Genomic DNA, 27503 nt, shown 5'->3' on the forward strand with positions numbered 1-27503 from the left:
TGAAGCTTTCTCTGTCCACCTCTCCCACCCCTACCCAAATCACGTAGCCCTTGTGCGCCACTCCCCCGCCCGCCCCCGCCTTTATTTTTCTTCAGAGGAAAACAATTCAGGTCAACAGAGGAATGGAAAGGGAATAAAGAGAGATTTTTAAAAGGGGTTTTGGATGCAAGAGTGTGTTTCGAGTCCAAATCTTGTTGCTTTGGGAAGTACCTTAACCTGTGTATAAGGAGGATGTTCATCACACACACACACACACACACGTGAGATGGTGTGGAATACATGGTTGGGCAGAATCACAGTCTATTCACAGGTAACGCCCGAGCCTGGCACAGAGGATGGCCCAGAAGAGCTGCTCATCACTAACGAGGGAGCAGCGCCTGGACGGCGGGACGCAGAGGGCGCCACGCCACCCGGCGCTGGGAGCTCAGCGAGCCGGGGCCGGGCCGCCCCAACTCCGCCCGCTCCGGATGGGGGTGTGGCGGGAGCAGCGACGAGGCCCCTCCCTGCCCGCTGCCGGCCGCAGCCAGACGCCCCCTTGGGCCGAGCCCGGCCAACGCCCAGCCTGCGAGCCAGCCCAGGACGTCCACCTCCACCTTTCCGCGAGCCTCCCTGCCCCCGGGACCGCCTCGGGGGCCGGGGCCGAGTCGCGGCCTCCGATCCCCAGCCCGCCGTCGCCGTGGCCGCCGCCGCGCGCTGGGCGCACCTGACCCGGCGGGCGGGGCGGCGGGCGGGGCTCCGGGCCTGACGTGGCCGCTGCATGGAGCGGGCGTGATTCATCAGCCGCCGCGCGGGGTCGGAGCGGGGCGAGCGCAGCGGCAGCCTAGGCGCCCAGGGCCGGGTTGCGGTGGCGGCGGCGTCCCCGCGGGGCCTCGCGTGCGCTCCCCTTGCTGTCTGCGGCCGGCCCCCGGCGAAGGTCAAGATGGAAGAGATCCTAAGGAAGCTGCAGAAGGAAGCGTCCGGGAGCAAGTACAAAGCCATCAAAGAGAGCTGCACCTGGGCCCTTGGTAAGCGCGCCGAGCGGGGCGCGGGGCGTAGGGCACCTGCCGGTGGGTCCTGCTCGCCGCCGCCGGAGGGTCGCGCGGGCTGGCTGCAGTGGCCCCTCTGCGTGGGGGGCTTTCGCTGAGCATCTGTGATCGAAGCATTTCGCGCAATTGCGAGAGTTGCCTCGGTAAACTGATGTGTGATACGCGAATTTGGGTTCGGGCGTTGACATCCATCCGCCTCCCCTCTGGTCTCTTTATCATCTTACAAACCTTAACGGGGAAACGCCGTCCTCCCCTCTGGGCGGCCCCTTTCTTCAGATCCCCAGCACGGCGTACGGTGGTCACCCATCTCCGAATCAGGACCGCAAGCCGGTGGGAATCCAGGGGCCTGATTCTGAAGCGCCTGTGGGCAAGAGGGAAGTTGAACCATCAACCCCCATCTCAAAACCTTGGCGAGTGTAACCGGCAAGGAATAGCTTGTTTAATTTGATTCTCCTGATAGAGGCCAGCTTGTTAAGTATTAGCTTTCATGGTTATTCTACATGAAGAATAACGTACGGGTGGGATGGTGTTACCTCTGCAATTCTGTTGTCGTCTGCCCTTCAGACAGGTGGGATTTTAGATTTGTGAGCTGTGCAAGCATTGAAAGAAGTTCCAGGTAGCAAATTTGTGTTTCCCATCAGACTCAGGTTGTAGAACTCAACCTCGGAGAAAATTGAATGACATTCCAATTAGGCAAGAACGTGGGCAATCAAAATTGCCTGGGTGGGAATGCAGAGAGATCGGGAGCATGCTCAGGTGACAGTGATGCTTAAGGAGAAAAAAAAAAGGAAAGGCAAAGGAGAAACCAGGGCAGCTCCCTTGGCCTCTGGCCTTGCCCAAGCCTGCATGGGATCCCTCAGTTGCCACTTAATTAAAACATAAAATTGAATCCCTTTCTCTCTCAACCAAAGAGCCATCAGTGCTTGTCATGACACCGTACTGTGGTACAGCCTGAAAGGAGATAGAGAAGGGCTATTATAGCAGGTTTTCCACTAAATAGAGAATTCTGATGGTGCTTTAGGTGGTGACTCGGTTAATATTTAGGTCTGAATTCACGTATGTTTGAGTGTGTGTGTACACAGCCACATCATTTTTTTTTTTTTAATGTCTGCCTATCATCACAAAATTTCCTAGAATGTTGTCTAGGAAGTTTATCTCATAGGCAGAATCAGAACTTGACCATTTGTTTATTGTTAGAGGAAAAAAAAAATGGACCAGGTACATAAGAGAGAAGCAAGGCTCTTAAAGCCACAGTACTATTTTTGCATTGCCATTGTCATTCAGCAGAGTGATCAGGGTAGATTCTCAAATGCCTCTAATGAAGGGTCACAGATGGCTGGGTAACATAATAAAGCAGGGCTGACTGCGCTCTAAACATGCTATTCCTTGTACTCGTTATTATTTTGCTGTAAGTTAAGCAGATTTAGATAACAGGGAGGAGGAGAGGAATCTAGTATTTTTAATTTTCATGTTGATACTCAACATCTTGTTAAGTTAAAGTGCAGTGTTGCCTAGTTTAGGTCCTTGAAGTAACCGGGAAGCCCAGAGCTGAGGCGGGTAGATGATCTGAGCAGAGCCTGGAGTCCAGCCTGCCTGGAAGAGTAGATGTGATTCTTTTCCCAGTGGCTGTTCTTAGTAAGCAAGAAGAGATGGGAGCTCATGAAACAGTTAAATAACAGTGCGGGGAATTCATTGTGCAGGTTGGAATGAGTAAACCAGGAAAAGAGATCAAAGAAGAGGGGATGAATGTGGGGTCAGGGGTGTGCTGGGGGGATTGGTGTGAGCTGGTGGGGCTTTTGAAGTAAATTGGACTTGGAGAATGGGTAAGCTGTGGGTTTCTTCTCTTCTTCACTTATGTAGCAAAGATTTATTAAGACCTCCTCTGTACTGAGCAGTGGGGATAGAAAGATGAATAAAATGCTCTCTCCCTATAATTAGTTTGTTAGAAGGGTATGTTGGAGGGAGAATGAGGCAGAAACAAAGACATGAAGGTATGGTTTCCTGTTCTCTTTCCCACTCCAGTCCATTTTCCACTGTTCCATTTTTTTTTTTTTTTGGCTATAAAATGCTTTTCACTCCTCAACCCCCATACTTTTTTTTTTTTAGAGTAAAGTGTGAATTCCTTAGAATGCTTTTTGGAATCTAGCCCCAGCCTTCTTTCCCATCGCCCCCATAGCAAGGGTTCGTCGGTCCCCAGTAAGCCACGTACTTTCTTGTACATGCCATGTGCTGCCCACTTCTCTGCCTGGGCTTGTGCTAATCCTTCTGCCACAGCTTTCCTTTCCAGAATCCCAAGGCCCAGCTCACATACGAAGCCTCCCCTGAGCTCTGCAGTCGAATCAGTTGCTCCTCTGGGCTCTGAGCCCTGCTGTCAGGACCCTCTTATAGCACCTGCTGCTGGGGATTATAGTTGGTTATGCACAAAGCTACTCTTTTAGGGGCAGGATGATTGAGAAATATACTGGATTCAGGAGACCAAAAAACCTGATTCAAGCAGACTTAAGCAAAATAGCATGTATTCACTATGAACTAAATACCCCTTGGAAGGCTAGCTGTGGGTGGAGTTTGGTTCAGGAATTAGATACTGTTTCAAGGACCTCACTCTGCTCTTTTGGGATGATGAACATTCTCAGCATGAGTCTCCACAGCTTTGGGTTCATGAATCAGCACACTTAGACAATCTCAGGAGAGAGGGATCGTCTCTGACTTAGACCATCATGGGAGAGACGGGTCATCTTACACTTGGGGCCATTATAGGGAAGAGGGGTCACCATGACATTTAGACCATCCCAGGAAAGAGTCATCTCTTATCAAAAGTACCATTGGAGAGAGGGGTCATCCTCACACTTATTCCATCTCAGAAGAAAGAGCTCATCTCCCACTTGGACTATTATAGGAGAAAGATATTTAGACCATCCCAGGAAAGAGTCATCTCTTATCAAAAGTACCATTGGAGAGAGGGGTCATCTTCACACTTATTCCATCTCAGAAGAAAGAGCTCATCTCCCACTTGGACTATTATAGGAGAAAGACATTTAGACCATCACAGGAGAGAGGAGTCATCTCCCATTAAAACTGTCATAGAAGAGAGAGAGAGAGCATCTCCACGTTTAGGCCTTTACAGGAGAAAGGGGTCATTTCCCACTTGGCCTATCATGGGATCATCTCAAGAGAGTGGGGCTCTTGCAGTCACTCCCACCCAGCCCTTGGTGTCACAGTTCTCTCTTCGTCCTGATGGGTTGAGTATGTATCCCTGAACCAGTCCTCTGGGCTAGCTGGCTACAAGGCCCAGTGAAATCCCAGGGTCAGGGAAGGATGGCTTCCTCAAAACAAAATTAGGGTTTGCTGCTTCAGAGGCAGCGGAGTGGATGCCAGTCAACGAAAGCAACAAATGTCTACAGTGTAGACGTGAGCTTCCTGAGCACAGGGACTGTATGCTTGTCTGTGGCTTCTGTACCTACGATATGAGAGGCACATGTTCAGCACATACATAAATCAACGTGTTAATGTCTTATTTGGGTTTTAAGTGATATTTGTCTTGTTTTCTAGTTACATATGCTCATTTTAGAATATTGAAAAATATTCGAACACTATAAAGAAAAAATTAAAATCACCCATAATGTCACCACCCAGAGAAAACACTCATCGCATTTTGGAGTATTTCCCTTCTGCAGAGGGTTCTACGTATATGGCGGATTGTTACGTGTTTTTCAACTTCAGCTTTTCTTCTACTTTATTATTAATATGTCTCTGAAAATCAGTTTTCTTAATGGCTGCATAATAACGGGCAAGGAACATGTATGTACTTTTTCTCTATTTTAAGCTATCTAGGTTAGATACTTTTGTCAGTGAGGAAATGGTCTGAGTAAGGAATAGAAAAGAACAAGGGACTGGGTCAGCGTGTGGAGAGCCTGAAAGAATAGCATTCTCCTTCAAGCACTGGCAATCCTGGAGGCTTGGGAGCTGGGAATGGCAGGATGAAATAGAATGGCAGAACATTAGAACTGGACCATGTCCCTTTTAGAAACTTTAGGTGTTTGCATATATCAGGGAGCTCCTGTAGAATGGATTTGGAAAATGGAGAAGAGAAAGAAAATTAGAGGCCTGAATACCAAGTAAGAGAAGAAGGATGGTCTATCTAACCACCATCCTTCCGTCCATCTCTCCACATGCTTTTCCTTCCAGCCACAGCATCTGTTACCTTCACAGCTAACCTTCTGAAAAAGTGAATGTAACTAAACATACTGCATAGCACAGGGAGCTCTACTTAATGCACTGTGGTGACCTAAGTGGGAAGGAAATCCAAAACAGAGGGGACATACGTACATGTATAGCTGATTGATTTTGCTGTACGGTAGAAACTAACACAACATTGTAAAGCAACTATACTCCAATAAAAATTAATAATAAAAAAAAAGGGAATGTAGTGATTGTGTCCACATCCTCACTTCCTGCTTACTTTTCAACTCTCTGCGATCTGACTTTCTCCTCTGTTCTTCCACCGCCTGAAGAATAAGGTACCCAGACCTCAGTCTAGCAGACCATGCTCACTTCCCTCTTACCAGTCCTCTCAGCCACACTGGGCCCCCACTTGACCTTGGCCTCGTGCCCGCACCCCGCCCGTTTCCATCTGACCTCTTGAGCTGCTCCGTCCCCTTTGCAGCTCCTCCCCAGCCTAAAAGTTTGCGTTTCACAAGAATGAGCCGTTTCACAAGAATGAGCCGTGAGCTCTCCTCTCTGACTCGCAGCCCGACTGGAGTTGAACACTTTGAGAGCCACAGCTTCAGTTTCTGAGAATGCGATGCCCACATTTACGTCCCTGGGCTTCACCTGTGCTCTGACATGCCACCCCCGATGCACCTTCCTACCCGGCGTCCCTTCTGGAACAAGATGGGCTTGTTATGGCTGCTCTGTGACTGTCTTTCTCTTTTCCCTTTCCTCTAGCTCTCTGTTAGCACTTGTAGAGTTGGGCACTGTTGCACATCCTGAGTTGAATACAAACTCTTCTGTGTGATGAGGAAAACCACAGCGATTTGGTTGTTCATCGTCAGACCCTCTTCTTGGGAAGCAGCGTCCAGTTGTCCTGGGCACTGGTTGCCCTGTTGACTGCTGGCCTGGACTCACCCATGAGGTGCAGACTCACTCCCTGCATCTGCATCTCAGGCTTTTGTTTTCTCATTATCCTGCCTCATCTTAAGAACTGACTTCAGTCCTTCTAGTTCCTCCCTTGGCCTTGTGACCACAGCATCACCGACCCTACTGATCCATCTTTCTATTTTGCTATCTGTCTGGCGTACACCCACTGTTTCGCCCCATGGACCGCAGCGGGCCCAGACGCTATCATCATGTTTTGGCCTGTTCTCAGTCCTGAGTCTCAGGGATACATTTGGTGTCCACTGTTCCCTCTGATCTGTTAGCAGGGTGGGGAGAGATGTTTCTCCTTCCCCAATAAAAATAGTTCAGATCAACAGAGCTTGTTGACTCTAAACAGTGAAGAGAGAAGGCAAGAGTTTGAACAGAAAAACTGGAGACCGGTTGGAGTGTGTGATGTTGTGATTTATAATAAGAAATGTATATATATTTGGTCTTGGTCCCTGTTTCTGGCTCAGAGCTCCTCAAACCCTTGGAATTTCCCAAGTGAAGAGAGCTATAGAGTCATTTGTTAGGTTAATGAAGTGATTGTTGGACCACACGTACGGATGGGGGCTGGCTGCCAGGAAAACCATCCTTTTCAGTCCCACCCCCCTGACCTCCACAGAGGAGAGGGGCTGAAGATTGAGTTCAAACACCAGTGGCCAATCAATCATGCCTATGTAATGAAGCCTCCGTAAACCCCCCAAAGGATGGGGTTTGGAGCACTTCCCGGCCAATGAACACAGGGACATTTGGCGAGAGTGGTACACGGAGAGAGCAAGGCCTCTCTCTGCCCTTTCTGCACACCTTGCCTCATGCATCTCTAGCATCTGGCTGTTCCTGAGTTATATCCTGTAACATACCAGTAATCTACTAGGTGAGAGTTCCTCTGAGTTCTGTGAGCCATTCTAGCAAATTAGTTAAACCCAAGGAGGGGGTTGTTGGAAACTTTAATTTCTAGCCAGTCGGTCAGAAGCCCAGGTGACAACCGGACTTGAGATTGGCATCTGAAGGTGGGGTGCGGGGGGTGTTACAGGCTTGTAGGATTGAGCCCAAATCTGTGGGATCTGATGCTCTCTCCAGTTCGTGTCAGAGTTGAGTTAAATTGGAGGACACCCAGCTGCTGTCAGGGAATTGCTTGTTGGTGTGGGAAAACCATCCCCCCGCAACCCTGACGCGCACGTGTGCACACACACGCAAACACACACACACACACACACACACACACACACACACATTGGAATTGGGTGCAGGATTGTTGGAGCTATTGAAATAGAACAGTTTTTATTTTTGAAGAGAATCGTGAATGTTTCATTATCTCAACAACTGGAGGCAGCAAGAGTGTGAATAGTCCACAACAACGGTAAAGTACTGAACATCCAGGTCAGAGTCATGAGACTTGGGGGGAGAGCCTCCCAGTCAGTATCCCTAACTATAGTATGATTTTTAAAAAGTTTCATCTGCCGTGTCATAAATGTGTGTGAGATGAGCTGTTGCATAAAGTGCTTTGTGAACTTGAAAGTCTCTCACAAGTATAAGTTATTATTTAAGGGTATTAAAACGGTATTTTCAAGGAAATAGCTTTTCTTTCTCTATTGTTATTGCAAGAATACAACATTTTTAGCCAGGTGCAACTAGATTAAATTGGCAGTCTGTTTCAGGTTAGGAATTTAACTATTTGTTCTGTCTCTAAGCGAAATGCGTCCTAATCTTTAAGCTCTGAGAGGAAGTCTCGTGGGCTATAGCAAAGGAAATGGATTTTTAAGTATAGATGATTTGCGTGCAGATAATTGAGAATTGACTATTTATAATTATAGGAATTTCCAGGGGGAAAAAAGAAACTAACGGTGAAATTTGTATACAATCTAAATTCTCAGTCTTTACATATTTATTTTTAACTTTGTAATTTTCCCTTTGCAGAAACCCTGGATAGCGTGGATACCATTGTGAAGATCCCTCCACACTTGCTGAGGTAAGGAGACTGGAGTTGTATAATTAGTGGAAGTAAAAATTGCCCGCTGTGCTCTCTTGAAGGGCCAGAAAACCTCACTGGTTTATAGCATTTTACTTGCGGACTGGTGGCTTTTTTGCCTCAGTGAACTGGGATATTTCATGAGGTTAGCATGACGGGAAGCTGACTGCACTGATTTCTACCTGTCTTTGGAGTGAATAAAGTCAGTAATCCGAAGGAACCAGCTGGGGAAGTCAGGGATGAAAGGATAAAATTGGTCAAGGAGAGAAATGACCAAAATCTAAGTGAGTGGATGTGGACAGTGGACAGAATCTTCCACTGTGACTTGGGAAATGGCGCCCCCTTAGTGGGAGAGCAGCCCTGCACCACGTGGGTTGGATTTAAGCTCTCGCTGGCCCCTTGGTTGGACACCATCTCGCAAACTCTATAGGCATCAGCAGCAGCCCTGAGACAGTGAATCTATTTCCCCAATTCCTCAACTTCCCACTCCCCACCCTCCTCCACCATCATGAGAGAAATACATGCTTTTTGTGGAAATTGAGAAAGAGCAAATAAGAAAGTTACCCATAATTACACCACCTAAGGATAACCACTGAACACGGCTTAATAGATTTTCTTAATAGACTTTCCCCCCAGCACACATACAAATTAATATGAAGGTTTATTTACAAGTTTGTTTCCTGCTTGTTTTTTCGGTCAGCACCATATGAAGAACATTTTCTAATATCAATATATGTTCTTCAAATTAAAATATCACATAAATGTCCATCGTATGGCTGCTGCAACATAAATTATTTCGCAGTTTTCTTATTGTTAGACATTTGGATCGTTTCCAGATTTTTCTTTGCAATTATTAAAAATAATCTTTTGTTGCATATAGTTTCTATATTGTCAGGACACTGATTTATTAGGTATTTTCTCTTTTCAAGTAGATTAAACAAGAGTTATGTTTCTGTCTTTTTAAAAAATGTGTTACTTCTGTAGTGTCTGCTACAAGCTGATACATTGTAAGGTAATTCATATGTTAATCAAACCAAGTGTACTTTTGTGGGTATAAAACTTCTAAATGGGTAGAATGTCTGGCAGCAACAGTCTTGCCTGGAGGAGGTATATTCCAGCTGGGGTATCCATGTGAAAACACTCCAAGAGATACGAAGGCGTGGATGGTTTAAAGGAGACGATTTCCCAATTTCTACCCTGTCTTAAAATTATTTGCTTTCAGAACTGATTTTGCCATGTCTCCTTTTCCATTTTACTTCTTAACCTTCTCCTGACAAAGGACAGCTCTTACCCATCCCATCCCGAATCTGACTGTGGTGTGTTTTCCCGGGGTGCAAAACCCTCTTCCTACCAACAAAGGACTATGAAAATATTAGTGTCTGTGTTGATAAAGGGGATGAATACAGTGATCAGGGCACACATCTTTTTGCAGGTTAGTTTTTACTTCTTGGCTTTCAACAAAATTGAAGGAGGAACTAATCTAGTTATGAGATAATAGACAAAAAGATTTTTTGATGATAAATCTCCTTCATTCCTTTCTTATATAAAAAATCGTTTCTTATTGCTTATGTCTTTAAACCTGGGAAAAAAAGGTATGGAATTGATGTTAAACCCCACCTTATTTTAGCAATAGAGAATATTCATCTATAGATATATGAACTAGTTGAGAAAAATAAACAAGCCCTGTCCATTTCTTTAGAAATACGTTTCCAATAAAATTGTAATTTCCATGTTAACTATATTAACATTCTTATAATTAATGTTGTTTGGATCAATCATTTGCATCAGAAGAAAATGGAACACTTTTAAGCCTTATAGCCACAGGAAATTTTTAAAACTCACTTTATACACATTTTTGTTACAGAGAAATATAGGGAGATTAATAAAATCAAGTGTTAAAGCATGTTATATCAAGAGAAAATTCTCTGGTTGGGGGTGGGGATAAAGTGGAAATACAAATTCCAGGAGACAAAAGAACAATACAGCCTTTTTTACTCTAAAAGAAGAGTTTGTTCACGTATTTTTTGATGGACGAAGGTGGTTTTCAAATTGGTGTGGTATTTGGATTTCATTAGATACCTTGAAATGAGTGATACGTTTTAATTAAAATTTTACTAATTCCAATATGCCAGAATTACAGCCTTTGCCGTTAATTAAAATTATGGTTGAGAAATTTAAATGTCAACTTAAAATGTGTGAAAAATGGAATTTAAAATTTTTCTTAGTGGCTGTATGAGTAAAAACATTTGATAATACTGCTCTAAAGGTTGTTTCTCTATCCAAAGGGTTGTTGAAGCTACAGTGAGACTTTCTATGGTTTTGGGTCTCTGATAAGGTTTGCCTTCAGCGTTAGGGGCAAGAAGGTGATGATGATACCAGAAGAGGCTCCTGGTACAGTGCCTGGGAATGTTCATCAAAAGACAACTGACATTTTCCAACGCTAGGTGTGTGTGTGACCAAATGAGTTGGAGAAAGTACAGTGTTAATGGGCCGTGTTTGATCCCATTTAGCCACTGAGCGTTGCTTTTGTCCATGGTCTTGAGCTTTACCCCAGAGCCAGCTGGCCATCTTGTTCAACCATAGGAGGTAATGACAAAATTGGTGGGAAAGTTGCTGGATGAGGAACCGTGGAAGAATATGAATATATATATATGTGTGTGTGTGTGTATGTGTGTGTGTGTGTGTGTGTGCGTTTACATATCTTCACCATTATTAGAAATATGATTCAGAGTATTTGTCTGAATGATAAAAAGCTGGTGATGTCATCCTGTATACGGAGGAATGTGTGTCATTGTATTCCAGATGTGCGACAAAGTCCATCAGGCATTCTTGTACAGAGAACTGAATGTATGGATGAGACATAGCAGATTTAAGCCTTGCACTCAGTTTTATATTCCCAGGGAGGAGAATGAAGACAAATGTAGCTGGAAAACACTGTTAAGAGGCACCAAGTATAAATGTAGAATTTTATGCATATCAGAAGGTTTCAGTCTGACTGTGATTTGCAATAGTTGGGAGCCCTTCAAAGCCTTTTTCAGGGTATAGGAATAAGCCGGAATTAGGACAAAAACGAGCTATTGAATCAAGTCTGATTGCCTATTTCATTTGATATCAGGGAAGTGATATAATGAGAACATACACCATAGTGGACTTTCCCCCTCTGTTGTGAATCAGTTTTCCTTTAATCCTTTGATTCATCTTCCAGGCATTTTTCTTTTCTTTTCTTTTCTTTTTTTTTTTTTTTTATGGTACGCAGGCCTCTCACTGCTGTGGCCTCTCCCATTGCGGAGCATAGGCTCCGGACGCGCAGGCTCAGCGGCCATGGCTCACGGGCCCAGCCGCTCCGCGGCATGTGGGATCTTCCCGGACTGGGGCACGAACCTGTGTCCCCTGCATCGGCAGGCGGACTCTCAACCACTGCGCCACCAGGGAAGCCTTCTTCCAGGCATTTTTAAGCCCACAGGGCGCTTACTCTCTCCATTATTATGTTTAACATGGCATCTTTCTATTGTTTGAGCACAATAAATCTAAAAAAAAATTTTAAATGTAGGCACTGTAAATATTTGCTTATAAGAAAGAACTTGGATATGTTAAATTTTTTTTCTTCAGTTATATTTCTATTTTAATGAGTTTTTTCTTCAATGATATTTAGTATACAAGAAAGAAGCCAGGTTCATAAACTATTTCTTGGCATTCTGATTTCGTATTCAGATTGTTTCCATTTCTGTTACATAATCACGTAGAAGTGATTATTTGCAGATTTTTTTTTTTGTTTCAGGTTTTGGAAAGAGCTATGAGGACTAAATCAAATCCCAAATACTTTTTAAAAATTAAAAAAAAATTTTTTTTAGTGGGAGGCAGGGAGGCGCAAGAGGGAAGAGATATGGGGATATATGTATATGTATAGCTGATTCACTTTGTTATAAAGCAGAAACTAACACACCATTGTAAAGCAATTATACTCCAATAAAGATGTTAAAAACTTTTTTTAATTGATTTTTATTGGAGTATAGTTGATTCACAATGATGTGTTAGTTTCTGCTGTACAGCAAAGTGAATCAGTTATACATATACATATATCCACTCTTTTTTAGATTCTTTTCCCATATAGGTCATTACAGAGTATTGAGTAGAGTTCCCTGTGCTATACAGTCGGTTCTTATTAGTTATCTATTTTATATATAGTAGTGTGTATATGTCAATCCCAATGTCCCAATTTATCCTTCTCTTCCCCCTTTCCCCCTTAGTAACCATAAGTTTGTTCTCTATATCTGTGACTCTGTTTCTGTTTTGTAAATAAGTTCATTTATACCCTTTTTTTAGACTCCATAAGCAATATCATATGATATTTGTCTTTCTCTGTCTGGCTTAACTTCATTGAATATGCCAATCTCTAGGTCCATCCATGTTGCTGCAAATGGCATTATTTTGTTCTTTTTTATGGCTGAATAATATCCCATAGTATATACGTACCACATCTTCCTTATCTATTCATCTGTTGATGTACATTTAGGTTGCTTCCATGTCCTGGCTATTGTAAATAGTGCTGCAATGAACATTGGGGTGCAAGTATAATATCTTTTTGAATTATGTTTTTCTCCAGGTATATGCCCAGGAATGGGTTTACAGGATCATATGGTAGCTCTATTTTTAGTTTTTTAAGGAACCTCCATACTGTTCTCCATAGTGGCTGTACCAATTTACATTCCCACCAACAGTGTAGGAGGGTTTCCTTTCTCCACACCCTCTCCAGAGTTTACTATTTGTAGATTTTTTGATGATGGCCATTCTGATCGGTGTGAGGTGATGATACCTCATTATAGTTTTGATTTGCATTTTTCTAATAATTAGTGGTGTTGAGCATCTTTTCATGTGTCTCTGGCCATCTTTGTGTCTTCTTTGGAGAAATGTCTGTTTAGATCTTCTACCCATTTTCTGATTGGGTTTTTTTTTTTTTTTTTTTGATATTGAGCTGCATGAGCTGTTTGCATATTTTGGAAATTAATCCCTTGTCGGTTGCTTTGTTTGCAAATGTTTTCTCCCATTATGGCTTTTCTTTTCGTTTTGTTTATGGTTTCCTTTGCTGTGCATCAAATACTTTTGCTGTGCTGATTTTCTTATTTTTGCTTTTGCCATTAATTGACTGCTTTTCAAGTTAAATATGTTAACATTCTGATAGATAATTACTAATACTGTTCTGATCAATTGTGTACGTTAGTAGTGATAGCTCAAACCAGAAGAAAATTGCAACCTTGAAAGAAGTATGGTTGTATTATCTTTTTTTTTTTTTTCCCATTGATTGCTCTGAGGACTTCTTGTGAAAACAAAAGTCTAGATGTCACGTGAATGCTTTTAGTGACTCTGGTGACTGGAGTTGGTCATGCATAAGGCACTGAAGGGGAGAAACCCACAGAAAAAAGTTTTAGCTGGAATGAAGGAGTGGTCAGAGGCATTGCTTATTTCTGCCCTGGGCTCTTTCGCTGAGCAAATGCCCACTCTCGTTGGTGGTACGGTGAGCAGCCTTAGCAACCAGGATGGGGATTCACGCAGAGTGCCCAGTGAGATTGAACGTCAGGGATGGAGGAAGGGCTAGGGAACCCGCCCTGTGGAATATTTCCCAAGTTTGTTAGTAGATAGTTATATGAAAATCTTTCCACCTTCCTGCCCGTAGTCTTGCTTTTGATCTTGGGGGTGAGACTTAAGCACCCTTATCTTCCTCCATGTGGAGACTGGACCCTCACTGTCTTTCCTCCTCTTTCCCCTCTTCTTATACTTCAGATCTTACACAGCTTCACGGGGTTGAATAAAACCTGTGAGTTGGTGGGCCATCGCGGTGTGCCCACACTCAAGAAAGAGGCCTTCCAGAGCTCAGGCTGTCACTCAGGTTGGGGTTACCATCTCCTTGGCCTCCTTGTGTGACTAGCAAAAGGCAGCTTAGATTGATCACTCACAGTGACACACTTGGTAAAATGTCTCTGCCCAAGTCAAGGTATTGCTAATAGTTACGGACTCTGTTGTTGTTGGCTGCTGGTCTTTCAGCCAAGTAAGAAATAAGTCCTGGAAGCTGCTGAACAAGAGCTATTAGTAGTTAACAACATTAAATGTTCTCTCTTCCCGTTTTTCTACTTCCTCTCACCCCCTACACTTCTTCCTTTTTCCCTGTGGTTTTGGGAATCAAGTAATATAACCAAAGTAACCTGATCATTTATGGAATTTTCAGGGCTGCTCTGGTTTTTGTTATGAATATTTAGGGCTGATGTCTGTTTTGTGAGGCCGTCACCAGGCTGAAGCCCACCTGGAGGTACCGTAACTTCTGTAATGTTTAGCTTCATGCAAGTTGATGCATTGGTCTTCCCCTTCTGTGCCCCACTGTCTTTGTGATGGCTTGGTTATGATGATACCTACATCTGTCTGATCATTTTTCTCTCTGAAGTGTTGAAAAGCTTATATTTTTATCTAACCGTATATGTTAGTAGGAAAAGGGCTTATGCCATTTCTGTGGACCGTTCAGTACCATTGCTGTTTGCAGTCATTGGCTCTTTTAGAACATTCTTGACCTGCTGGCGCATTCCCAGGGAATGTTCTTCCCTTTCTGATGGACTCCTGCAGTGTTCTTCTGCTTCCGAGTCTTGGTTGGAAGTTGTCAGCTTCTCTGCTGGCATCTGGGCCAGAATGTCCTACCTGCTGTCTTCTCTAGTGGATTTGAAACTCGAAATCCTGCCTGGAGACTGTCATACAGAGTGAAGTAAGTCAGAAAGAGGAAAACAAATACCGTATGCTAACACATATATGGAATCTAAAAAAAAAAAAAAAAAGGTTCTGAAGAACCTAGGGGCAGGACAGGAATAAAGACTTAGACATAGAGAGTGGACTTGAGGACACAGGGAGGGGGAAGGGTAAGCTGGGACAAAGTGAGAGAGTGGCATGGACATATATACACTACCAAATGTAAAATAGCTAGCTAGTGGGAAGCAGCTGCATAGCACAGGGAGCTCAGCTCCGTGCTTTGTGACCACCTAGAGGGGTGGGATAGGGAAGGTGGGAGGGAGACGCAAGAAGGAGGAGATGTGGGGCTATATGTATAGTACAGCTGATTCACTTTGTTATACAGCAGAAACTAACACACCATTGTAAACCAATTACACTCCAATAAAGATGTTAAAAAAAAAGAAACTCAAAATCCTGGAGCATTGGGTCTGGATACCCTCACATGGCTCTGTGTGGATCTGCAAGGAGGGTGCTTTTCAGCCCGTGCCGAGGCCCACAGACGTTCGGCCTCTACCACTTTGGACATCATGGCTGATCTGCCTGCTCTTGTGTGTACTACTCCCTCTTCCCTGCCAGATTTCCAAGAGGCTCACTTTCCCAGGACTGGACCAGGGTGAGGTGAGTGACGCTGCGTTGTACAAGTACATGCCAGATCCTGTCTCAAAATTTTTATGTTTTGCTCATCATAGAATTTTTACATTAATTTTGAGTTTTTCAAATGTGACCTTAAAATGTTATTTATCTTGAGGGCTGAGATTTTAGTGCTCCCTTAAATTTTGTACCCAAGGCCAACTCCCTTACCCTAGTTCTGGCCCCACACTCCCCATTCTGTCAGAAAGTTCTCACAGCTTCCGAGGCCAGCCACATTCAAGTCAAGCTCCATTCTGCCTCCTCCAGCTTCTACAGACTGTGGTCCTGTCCTGCTTTGAATCGCACCTCAGTGGCAGGCACCATCAGAGAAACAAGCCTTTCCCATGACCAAGGACACGTTTAGTAAGGCCCCCACTCCAGGATACCCTCTTGCACATGTACTAGGGTTTTACAGAGGGCATTTCCCAATCTCTGCCCCTCCTCCTTTGGGGACTCTCTCATACGTTGAAGTAGAGCATACTTGTTACAAGTCCTCTTCCTTTTGCATGCCAAGACAAAGACAGCAGGTCTGGAGGTCTATAGTTAGCAATCCAATACTCCCCTTTATATGGGACACTAAAATAATAGGGGGATGTTTTCTGAGCTGCTCTCTTCATCAAAATTGTCCACTGTGTGTCTCGTAGCATGCAATCTTTCTCACTTCCTCTTCCTACTTACCCTTGAAGACTGAGCTACGGTGATCTTTCTCTCCTTCATACTCTCACTGTACTCTTCACATGATTCTGTCATGGCATTTATCAATCAGGTTGGCTGTTGTTTAGGGAGTCTGTTCTGAGCCCCTATCCTCAAGGAGTTCATATATATAAATTATTCATCTTTTCACCCCCTAGTTCAGTGCCTCTCCAGACTCTGCATCTCAGGGAACCTGTGTCCTCATCACCTAGATTCTTGGAAAACATACTGTTTGGAAGAATCTGTGCCAGAATGGGAATCTCAACTTTGGCGACAGAACCTCTAATATCTCACTGGCCGAAATAGTAGGTCCCAAAGAGTAGACCGGAAACCCAACACCCAATCCATTGACCTCAGCTAACATAGTCTTAAACTCCTTACTCTCTACTCAACCAAAGCCCTGACTAGTCTAATGTGTATTATTAGATTGAGGTTGAGGGTTGGTGATAGTTATCAAGACCCTGATTACTATTCTGTATCAAAGGACATTGAATATACAAGAGGTTCAGCTCTCATTGGGTTCCCATGAAGAGTCCTTGGCCCACCTGGAAGAAGCACGCAGCCTGCCATACACCACCCCCAGCATGAATTTGACCTGGAGTATTTCTGTTCTAAAGAACTCAAGAATCTCCACCTCCATCCCTCTCCAATCCAGGATTTTCCCTTTCTCTAAGCCCTGACTTACAACGGGACTGGTCCAGATGAGATAAAACCGTCAAGGGAATTCTTGAGCAATTGTGTTAAAAGACAGCCATTGGCAGCAAACCTCTTGTTGGCATTTCTCAGTGCCCTTTGGGAACAATCCCAGACATTACTCCAGCCGTGGCTCAGCTGCCATTTTGCCATTGGCAGCAAACCTCTTGTTGGCATTTCTCAGTGCCCTTGGGGAACCATCACACATATACCTCCAGCCGTGGCTCAGCTGCCATTTTGTTTGCCTTCTCCATGGTTCTTCAGAGTCAGCCTCAGCCTAATTACTTTCCTTCTGCCAGTTGCAGTTCCCAGAAAGACTAACAGCCTCCTTCGCATTTATCCTTATATGGCCCCCACCCCTTCCCATCCCCACCCCGGCTGAGCCTCTACCCAGCTTCATTTTGCCTTCCTGGTCCAGACACTTCTCTCAGCCCAGATGTTGACATGTTCCTCCTTATTTTGATCTGGGGACCTGCTGAGCTTTCCTGTAGGGTAAGAACACATTCGGTAGCATTTATACTTGGAGAGAACCATCCATAATAGCTGCCTATTCTTTGTATGGTTTTAATTGCTTTTCTGCTGCTTTTATCTATTTTAGTGCTTTAGTTCTGTGTTTTGAGCCCTGGGGCAACTTCTACAGGTTGTGCAAATTTTTTTTTTTTAATTTATTTTTTACTTTCGGCTGCATTAGCTCTTTGTTGCTGCACATGGGCTTTCTCTAGTTGTAGTGAGCGGGGGCTACTCTTCCTTGTGGTGGGCGGGCTTCTCATTGCGGTGGCTTCTCTTGTTGTGGAGCACGGACTCTAGGCCCGTAGTTTTGGCACGTGGGCTCAGTAGTTGTGACTCGCAACCTCAGTAGTTGTGACTCACGGGCTCAGTAGTTGTGGCTCACGGGCTCTAGAGTACAGGCTCACTTAGTTGTGGCGCACAGGCTTAGTTGCTCTGCAGCATGTGGGATCTTCCTGGGCCAGGGCTCGAACCCGTGTCCCCTGCATTGGTGGGCGACTGCCCCACCAGGGAAGTCCTTTTGTTTGTTTTTTAATTGAAGAAATAAGTGTCTCCACATCAACTGGGAAGGACTGTGTGTGATTTAAAATGGAGCAGTGGGTTTCGGCAGGCAGTTTGGATGTCATCATTTGTTTTTTCCACTTCTTATGTCATGGAGAAGTGTTGGGCTCCCCTTGCTACCTCCTGCTGTCAAGAGGAGGAGGCAAAGGGTGCCAGTGTAGAATTCCCAGGTCCTTCAGCTTATGCTGACTGAAGGGAGGATGTTAGCATAAATGCAGGACAGGTGCTTCTGATGAGGCTTCCACGTTATTCCAGGTAAATTGCAAACATCTGTGCTTCTCCTGGGTTTAAACTCATTGTGAGGTCTCCTCTCTTGGCGGTTTCCGGCTTTCCTCCATAGCACGGCTGACTTCTGTTTGCAGAGGTGTGCAAATGTAAGTAAGGTTTGGCTCTCTTGATCTTTTTCTGGTTCTGCACCAGAAATAAATATACATATAGAAGGCTTTAGATACTTTGGTTAGTCTAAGCCTGGCTCAGTCTTAGAGAAGTCTTTGTCCCACGGAGCCATGAAAGGAAAAATGGAGGGAGCTGTCAATCTTGCCCGGGGTCAGTGGGAATCATTTAAGTGACCGAGGGCCTGCCAGGAAGTCGACCTGAACTGTTCTGGCTCCCTGAGATCTGGCTGCCCCTAAACAGGTGAGCAGAGTGACATTTCTGTGTTAGCTACAAAAACCCGTCTGCAGGGAGAAAGTGGCATGTGGAATAGCCGGTAAGCCCACCCTTTAGCAGTGGGGCTGCTGAAATATCCACGTTAGAAATCAAGGTGCCCCGAAGATCTAGTTTCTCTTTTTCCTTTCCCTATTGCTGTGGAAACAAAGAGTATTCCTGTCACCTTTTAACATAGTATAAGGGACAGTACTATATACTGTTTCCTAACTTACAAACAGCTGCTTCTGTGTATCTGTCAGCCTGTAAAGCCAATTCTAATGGTTTTTGTGTTCTAACCCCTTTGATAAGGAAGACTTACAATTAACTCTCAATTATAAAGCTTCTCCTTGTTAATAGCCCTGGACCTAAAAGCACTTTAAATGATGCAGTCAGTTAGAGACGTGCATAACCTACCCAAGCTGGGATGTAGAGGTTATTGGGCTTGAGTGATATTTTGGGATGTGAGCAACATATTAATGTTCAAAACCAGCCATGACCACTCATCCTTCCTTTGTAACAAGTAGTTGATGTCCTTTATTTCTTGACACTTAGCTCTAAAGGGAAGTGTTAGAAGGAAACAGACTCAATTTTGAAAAAGTTTAACAGTCCAATCATGAGTTTTCTTTCTTGGGTTTTCATTCCTTTTGAGTGGAATGAAGGTAGGATTTTTGCTGTGTGGGCTAGTCTGTGCGTGCTCTTTATAATTAAACGGTGTCTTACAGGCAATTTAGGTCCAGATCTCCTGCTTTAATTTCAAAGTATGACTCTGAGAAATTGTTTACATTGACGGGTTATAAAAATGGATTCCAAGAGATGGGTAGGGACCTTAGCTTATCGATTCAGTGATGTAAATGGCTCAGTGAGGTATTTGAATCTCTCTTTTTCACCCGCTAGAACCTTTCTACTGCGGATGGTACAAAGACTAGAATCGTATTTAGTTTCTTTGGACATCTTTGTTTATTAACTATTTCATATTTATATATATATATATATATATTTTTTTTTTTTTTTTTTTTTTTGCGGTATGCGGGCCTCTCACTGTTGTGGCCTCTCCCGTTGCAGAGCACAGGCTCCGGACGCGCAGGCTCAGCGGCCATGGCTCACGGGCCCAGCCGCTCCGCGGCATGTGGGATCCTCCCGGACCGGGGCACGAACCCGTGTCCCCTGCATTGGCAGGCGGACTCTCAACCACTGCGCCACCAGGGAAGCCCCTCATATTTATATTTTACTGCATAGTTATGTGTAGTTGAACTGTTTATAACTCAGTAGGATTATGTAATTACATAATGCCCTGATACATATTTTTCAAGCTAAGTCCAATTAATTTGACACAGGAGCTCTCCCTTTATCTGTTTTATAGTTCAGTACTGTTAATACGATGCTTCTTGGCATGCTTAATTGCCTGTGATTCACATGTTCCCAACTAAGTTTGGGACGTTCTACTAAGTCAACATTTTTCAACCTTTATTATGTGCCAGGGACTCTTAGGTGTTATACATGCTGGTCTCCATCCTGCCTGCTCTCCTGTGAGGTGGGGGGAAGCCCTGAGATGGAAAGACTCCTTGAACCAGTCTGGGACAGTCAGGACTTGGGGTCAAAGTTCACCTTCTTAACCCATTACAGAGTATTACCTCTCCCATTATTGACTTAACACAGAAGTTTCTGTTTTCTGATTTGTAATTTATGTGAAAAGCTGAGATATATAAAACTAAACTTCATGCAACAAATTATTTGACGAAGCACCATGATTGTAAAGGACTCTTGGGAAATCGGCTATAGTTAGCCACTGCTCATTTATGAGTACAATTTACCAATGTTGGAATATCAATGAGACCATTTTGTATTGAAAACAACTTTAAGTGCAATCTCTGAGGAGCTAGAGCTTTTAAAAGAGGGAGTGTCCTATATGCAGATGAGGGGCGAGCCACGAATTATTAGAGCTTTCGAGATTAATGTGTAGATGTGACTTTGCCAGGAAATGACCTAAATTGATTTCTCCTGTCTGAAAGGCAAAAGGAGACTTCAGATGAAAGAGATGTTAGTCTGGGATTGATGTGAATACACACTGGGAAGCCTGGGTAATTATGTGATTCAAAAACGAACCCTTACCTCTCCAGGTTTCTGCTTACGTGATAGAGGGAAGAATCTAAGTAGCAACTGAGGTGCTTTCTTTAGGGATGGTTAAGATGAGGAAACCTGCAGAATTACCAAGAGAAGACTTATGGCAGAACTCATTTTTAGGCCTAAACTAAAGGAATATATCTAGAACAGGTTGTATTTTGAATGGGGGCAGACCTAGGCTCATTTTTAATTTAGTGACATCCAGAGAGCTGTTGCATTTCAAAGATTTTTTTTTTTCCTCTCCCCATTGCTGGCTTTGTTTTGTAAACCCCATTTTGTTTTTCTGTATTTACCAGCTGGGAGGAAAGTCCTTCAAAAACAAAAGGGGTTTTGTGTGCTTATTTCAGAGAGGTTGGTAGAGAAGCCGGAAACTGGGTCCAGCTGTGCAGGAGCTGAGTCCTGGGGAGAGGGCAGAGGGAGGGCCCTGAGCACAGAGGCCGCCCAGCTTGGGCCGCGGAGGGCTGCGGACCCTCCAGGATTTCCACTCCATCTCTGTCTCTGAAATAAAGCTGGATGTGGATGATAAGGCCAGTAACATGATATTTGCTGAAATGGGGGAGGAGAGCATGCATGTGTTTCAGAGAGAGTAAAAATATAGATGTAATTTAAAGTCAGTCGGGTATTTGATCAAGAAAGAAAGCGAGTGTTAGTTTAAGGTGTGCACGCCCACGCATTCAGTACAGCGGACGCCTTTATAAATATTTGTTCGCGCTGATTGCCTTGCAGCTCTGGGTCCTGAATGTCCACGTCTCTGTTGGCGGCATCTGGAGCCCTGATCGGTAGTAGGAGGACAGTGCGAGGGGGATCTGGGCTCTGGGGAAAGAGGCAGTGGCTGGGGTGAGCAGGTGTCCTGGGTTTGGAGTTAGGGCCGAGCAAACAGCGTTCTGTGGGCTGGAAACACAGTGGGAAACAAAACACAGAATCTCTCCTCTAAGAGCCCACCGCTTGTTGAGGGGAAGGCAAACAGAATCGTAATACATTAGGTCCTGGGTGCAAGTCCTGGTGCTCCCATGAGGGGCCATTGGGACCCTGAGCTAGTCATTTTGCCTGTCAGCTTCTGTGAGTGGATATGCACACGGAAGGATGGGCACTGGTGAAGGTAGGTACCTCTGTGTTCCCCCTGCGATCACTGACCGAGCAGTAGATGTAAAGGAGACAGATCTGCAGGGACCACATTGCAGGCCACAGGTGCGGACCAGCTCTCCCTAGCAAGGGCTCACCATGCCTGCCTGCTGCCTCCTGGGCAGCGGAAGAGCCTGTTTCCCTCCCGCATCTTCACATTTCCTCAGCATCCTAGTGAGAAAGCAGCTTCTAGCCCACAGGGTTTGTCTCAGGGCCCTCTGTGTCACTGGCATATACATATATACATTTTTTTCCAGCTTTATTGAGATATAATTGACATATAACGTTGTGTAAATTTAAGGTATAAAATGTGATGACTTAAGTATATATTGTGAAATGACCACCACAATAAGGTTAGTTAACGCATCCATCACCTCACATAGTTTGTGTGCGTGGTGAGAACTTGGAGATTTACTCTCTTAGCAATTTCCAAGTATATAATAACATTATGATTAACTAGTCACCATTCTGTACATTAGATGGCCAGAATTTATTCATCTTATAACTGGAAGCTTGTACCCTTTGACCTCTTTCACCCATCCCCCCACCCCGTGTCTGCGGCAACCACCAATCCGTCTACTCCATTTTTATGTGTTTGGTTTTTTAGATTCCACATATGAGATCATACAGTATCTGTCTTTTTCTGACTTGTTTCACTTAGCGTAATGCCCTCAAGCCTCATCCGTGTTATTGTAAATGGCAGGATTTCCTTCCTTTTAGAGCTGAGTAATTTTCCATTGTGTGTCTGTGTTTGTGTGTGTGTGTGTATATATATACACACACACACATGCAAATCACTGTGATATTGTGATTTATAATAAATATATACAGTTGGCCCGTGAACGACACATGTTTGGACTGTGAGGGTCCTGTCCTCTTATACACAGATTTTTTTCACTTAATGCATACTACAGTACCACATGATCCGAGGTTGGTTGAATCCACAGATGCAGAACCAAGGATGAGGAGGGCCGCCTGTAAAGTTATACTGGGATTTCCTACTGCAGGTGGTCGCCACTCCTAACCCCCAAGGTGTTCAAGGGTATTTGGTCTTCATCCCATTTCTGGCACCAGAACTCCTAAAACTCTTGGAAATGCTTAAGTGACTAGAGCGAAAGAGGTGTTTTCTGTTATGTTAACGAGGTTAATGAGGTGACTTTGGAAAGCACCTAAGGGTGGGGGCTGGCTGGGTGGAGCCAGCCACATGATTGGAGGGCTGGCGCTTTCAGCCCCACTCCTGGACCTCTGCGGAGGGGAGAGGGGCTGGGGATTGGGTGCAGTAGCCTAGAGCCAATGATTTAATCGATCGTGCCTACGTCATGAAGCCTCCAGAATTCAGACAGCTTCTTTGTGGAGATTTGCAGAGAGTGGAGCGCTTTGGAGAGAGCAGGGAAGCTCCTTCCCACACACCTTGCCCTCTGCATCTCTTCCATCTGGCTGTTCCTGAGCTATGTCCTTATATAATAAACCGATAATCTAGTAAGTAAAATGTTTTTCTGAGTTCTCCGAGCCGCTCTAGCAAATTCATCCAACCTAAGGAGGGTGTGCTGAGAACGTCCACTCTGTGACAGGTCGGTCTGAAACACAGGTAACAACCTAAACTTGTGATTGGCATTTGAAGCGGGGGTGGGGGTGGTTGAGTCTTGTGGGACTTAACCGGAATTTGATGCTGTCCCCAGGTAGACAGCGTTTTGAGTTGAACTGTAGGACAGCCCACTGATGCTGGAGAGTTGCTTGGTGGTGGGGGGGACTCCTCCGTTGGAACTGGGTGCAGAAAATCACACATTTTCTTTATCTGTTCTGCTGAAAACTCGGCCTCTGCGCTGGTGCTGAATCGAAATCTGAGAGTTTTGGGTGAAGTAGAAAAGAATAGCTTTATTGCTTTGCCAGGCAAAGGGGGACACAGTGGGCTCGTGCCCCTCAAAAACTGTATGTCCCAACTTGGATTTGGTGAGGAGTTTTATAGCAAAGTTTCCAGGGCGTGGTTGCTGATAATATTACGGTGTGTGCAGGGTCTGCACTCCTTTAATCTGGCCTCAGGTGGTCTCTCTTAGTGAGCTTCTCAGGTTCATTTAATAGTCTCAAGTGGTCTCTTGATAAACTTCTCTGGTTCCTTTAATCTGGCCTCAGGTGGTCTTCTCTGGAATGAAGAATGCTAACATCTTCCATTTGTTGAGGGTTTTAGTTCTGTAGAGAATTCAAAGATATTGTTATGTGTATCCCTTGAGGCGAACCAGAACCCTGCCCCAAGGCTGCACTATTGTTTCTGGGCTGCTTGTACCTTGTCTCTGCATCCCCTCCCTTCCCTAATTAGCAACTGTTGGAATCTCCCCTTTGAAACTCTTGGAAGGTCATGGAGGCTGGAGTCTTTTGCCTACAAACAAGAAATGGGGGACAAAAAGGCTTCCACGCCCAGGAGCCCCACGGGGTCCTGCTCAGTTTCAATTCATTCGTTACATTAATGCAGCAGTTCTCAGACATTTTGGTCTCAAGACGTCTGACACTTTTAAAAACTACTGAGGACCTCAAAGAACTTTTAAAGAATTTTTTGGATTATATTTACCATATTAGACATTAAAATAGAAATTTTTAAATATTTAATTCATTAAAAATAAGCTCATTACATATTAATATAAAGACTTTAAAAAATTTTATTCATTTTATTTATTTTGTTTTTGGCTGCATTGGGTCTTCATTGCTGTGCGCTGGCTTTCTGTAGTTGCAGTGGGCGGGGGCTACTCTTCGTTGCAGTGCGCGGGCTTCTCATTGCGGTGGCTTCTCTAGTTGCGGAGCACGGGCTCTAGGCGTCCGGGCTTCGGTAGTTGCCGCGCGTGGGCTCAGTAGTTGTGGCTCACGGGCTCTAGAGCGCAGGCTCAGTAGCTGTGGCGCACAGGCTTAGTTGCTCCGCGGCATGTGGGATCTTCCCGGACCAGGGCTCGAACCCGTGTCCCCTGCATTGGCAGGCAGATTCTTAACCACTGCACCACCAGGGAAGCCCTGTAAAGGCTTTTTTTTTTTAATGAAAGGTAACTGCTTTCAAAACAAATTTTACATTTTGCCAATACTTTTACTATCTGGCTTAATAGAAAACAGGTGGATCCTCAGCTCTGCTTCTCCATTCAGTCTGTTACAATCTGTTGCTTTGGTTGAAGTAGATAAAGCAAATCCAGCTTCAACAGGTAAATAAATGATTTAAGACAGGAGGGTAATTTTCATCACCTTTTCAAATAATTGTGAATATTCTTTTTTGATAAACTCCACCGTATACTCCTAAGAGATTGAGAATGAAAAGTTTTGAACTTATGGACCTTCTGACAAGATCTCAGGTGTCTAGGCTATACTTTGAGAACCATTTCTCCCCATTTCAGAAGCCAGAATCTCAAATCATTCATTCTTCGGAGTCACCAACTCTTCCTCATACCTGAAAACAGGAGCTGCTCTCAGCCCTACCTTCTCAGGACCTTGCCTTGGCCCCCAAAGCTTTAGGCCTGCCCAGCAAGCATGCGGTTATGCTTTGGAGGGAGGTGGCTGGCTGTTCTCCTGCCTCCCAGGCCTGTGGAACTGTCCCCGGATTCTTTTTAGAACCACTAGCCGTGGAAATTGCCCTATCGTAGTCCTGCAAACAATACCCTCCTTATTGAGGTCTTGTGGAGATTACATAAGATATCAAATAAGACAGTACTTCGCAGAATACGCAACAAATCACAGGAGAAGCTTCCCTCTGATAAAATAGGCTCTCGGTGTTCTGGCAGTCTGTAGCAGGATTAAGGGTTTTTTGTTTTGTTTTTTTCTGGTCCTGAGTTTCAAAGTGTGATGTTAAGAGTGGAAAACAAAGTTCCGGGAACAAAGGAGCAGATAAGAATCTGGATTTAAGCCTTGTTTCTGATTTCCAAGAATACAAAGAGGCCTAATTGGCCCTTGGGAATTACAAACAAATCAGCCCAAATTGGCAAGATCTGGAAAACTGCACTGTGGCCCTTGTAAATGTTCCTTAAAATAAGTTCTGGCATCTGAAATAGGGAACTGGAACCATCATTTTTCTGTGGAACAGAAACCTTTGGTTGCCTAACCACCCCCTACCCCCAACAGGCCTGATTGGGAATCAGGAACTGCCTCTATTATCAGCCATGTGCTTCAGAGGAGGCTGCCCCGTTGCAGGCTGGACTGTCTGGTGTGGCCATGGGCTTGCCCTGCATCTCGCGTATCAGAATGGAGTGTGGGAGGGATGCTGTCTCAGTCCTGTCGAGGTGAAGTTCTTTCTTCCTCTGAAACTTGTCCCATTGGAACGATGCTTGTCGCAACTACAGCTGCTTTGTCTCTGTGAGGGGAGCCAGCCAGGGGATAAAGCTGACAAATCGAGGGTGGATCAGTAGAAAGATGGAAAGAACCTGGGTTCTTGGCTGTGCCTTGAGAGCATGGACGTACCTCAGCCTGGAGCCAGCCTGCCTCCTTGTTTAAGCCTCTTAGGGAGTTGGATTTCCTAGCACTTGCAGCTGAAAGCACCCTCCCCAGTACACTCTCCCTAAAGGAATCCTGTGACCCTCAGGGACACAGCGGGTAGGAGGATAGCCCAGGTGAATGTGGCAGCTGTAACCTGAAGATCTACTGATGGGATCTTTTTCCTCTTTTCTGGCTGTCGTTTGGCCATTTTGTTGTCCTTTTTATTTCTTCTGCAGGTCAAGTTGAAATTCTGAATTGAGTATTTGGTAACTGGTGGAATAGGAGAGCTGAAACATCTGTGGCATTTAAGGCCTGGGGTCTTGGAGATGGAGCCAGGCTTCTCTCCCACACCCTGGGCACACAGGTGGATATCATAGCCTTGTCCCACTGCCGCAAATAACTGATTTACTCGTGTGCTCCGTGAGTTAGACCGCAAACTCCGTCGTCTTTATACTCAGGGACCCTGGTCTATATAGTGTGCCTGCCCCCCGCAATACTGAAGGCTACCAATTATGGAGCATTGATCTATGCCAGGAATTGTACTAATGACTTTATGCATTGTCTTTCTTAAATTTTACAACAAGTACAATAGGTTCTAATATAACCTATATTTTAATGATAAAACAGATTGGAGTGATAAAACCATTTGCTTGAAGTCACACAGCTAATATATGATACAGGTTCAAATACAGGTCTGACTTGAAAATTGTTCTTTTAACTAATATATTCTATGTCCTTGATGCATGTTTGCTGAATACCTGTCATTTAGATGTGTTAGAATAGGAATGAACGTTGTCCCTATCTGCTCCCTCATTTCCCCTTTCCTCTTTGGAAAAATGTATCGAGAGAGAAGGCATATATGCAATTATTTGAATACTGGCTCTTCTCTAGGAATAGGCTTTATCACAGTGTATATAGGTTATGAATGCCTTCAGTGGTAAGTAGTGGAAAGTCTAACAGCAGTTTAAACGAGATAGGGCTTGTTTCCCTCATATAACATGCAGTGTGGAGTTAGGCCTTCAGCACTGGTATGTCCAGGATTCTGTCGGCCTTCCATTATAGTTGGCTCTTCATACCACAAAAAGGCTGTTGCAGCTCCAGTCATCACATCCTAATCCAAGACAGAAGGCAAAAAAACTGAAGGCAGGAGGGCAGTGCCAGCTAAACAGTTCTAGTCCTTTATATCAGGA

At 44.5% G+C, this 27503-nt stretch overlaps 1 protein-coding gene across 1 annotated transcript in view; it reads left to right on the forward strand.

Moving 5' to 3' along the window:
• Window positions 1-919: 919 nt before the first annotated feature.
• Window positions 920-27503, forward strand: part of ARFGEF3 (ARFGEF family member 3) — a gene marked incomplete at its 5' end in the record, with an annotated part of 182678 nt that continues 156094 nt past the window's right edge. The window contains 2 exons of the mRNA XM_082669258.1: window positions 920-1004; window positions 8079-8130. Of these exons, the coding sequence (XP_082525384.1) occupies window positions 920-1004; window positions 8079-8130 (137 nt within the window). The remainder of the gene's footprint in view (window positions 1005-8078; window positions 8131-27503) is intronic.

This window comes from Grampus griseus, assembly GCF_964374135.1.
Source record: "Grampus griseus genome assembly, chromosome: 13".
NCBI lineage: Eukaryota > Metazoa > Chordata > Mammalia > Artiodactyla > Delphinidae > Grampus > Grampus griseus.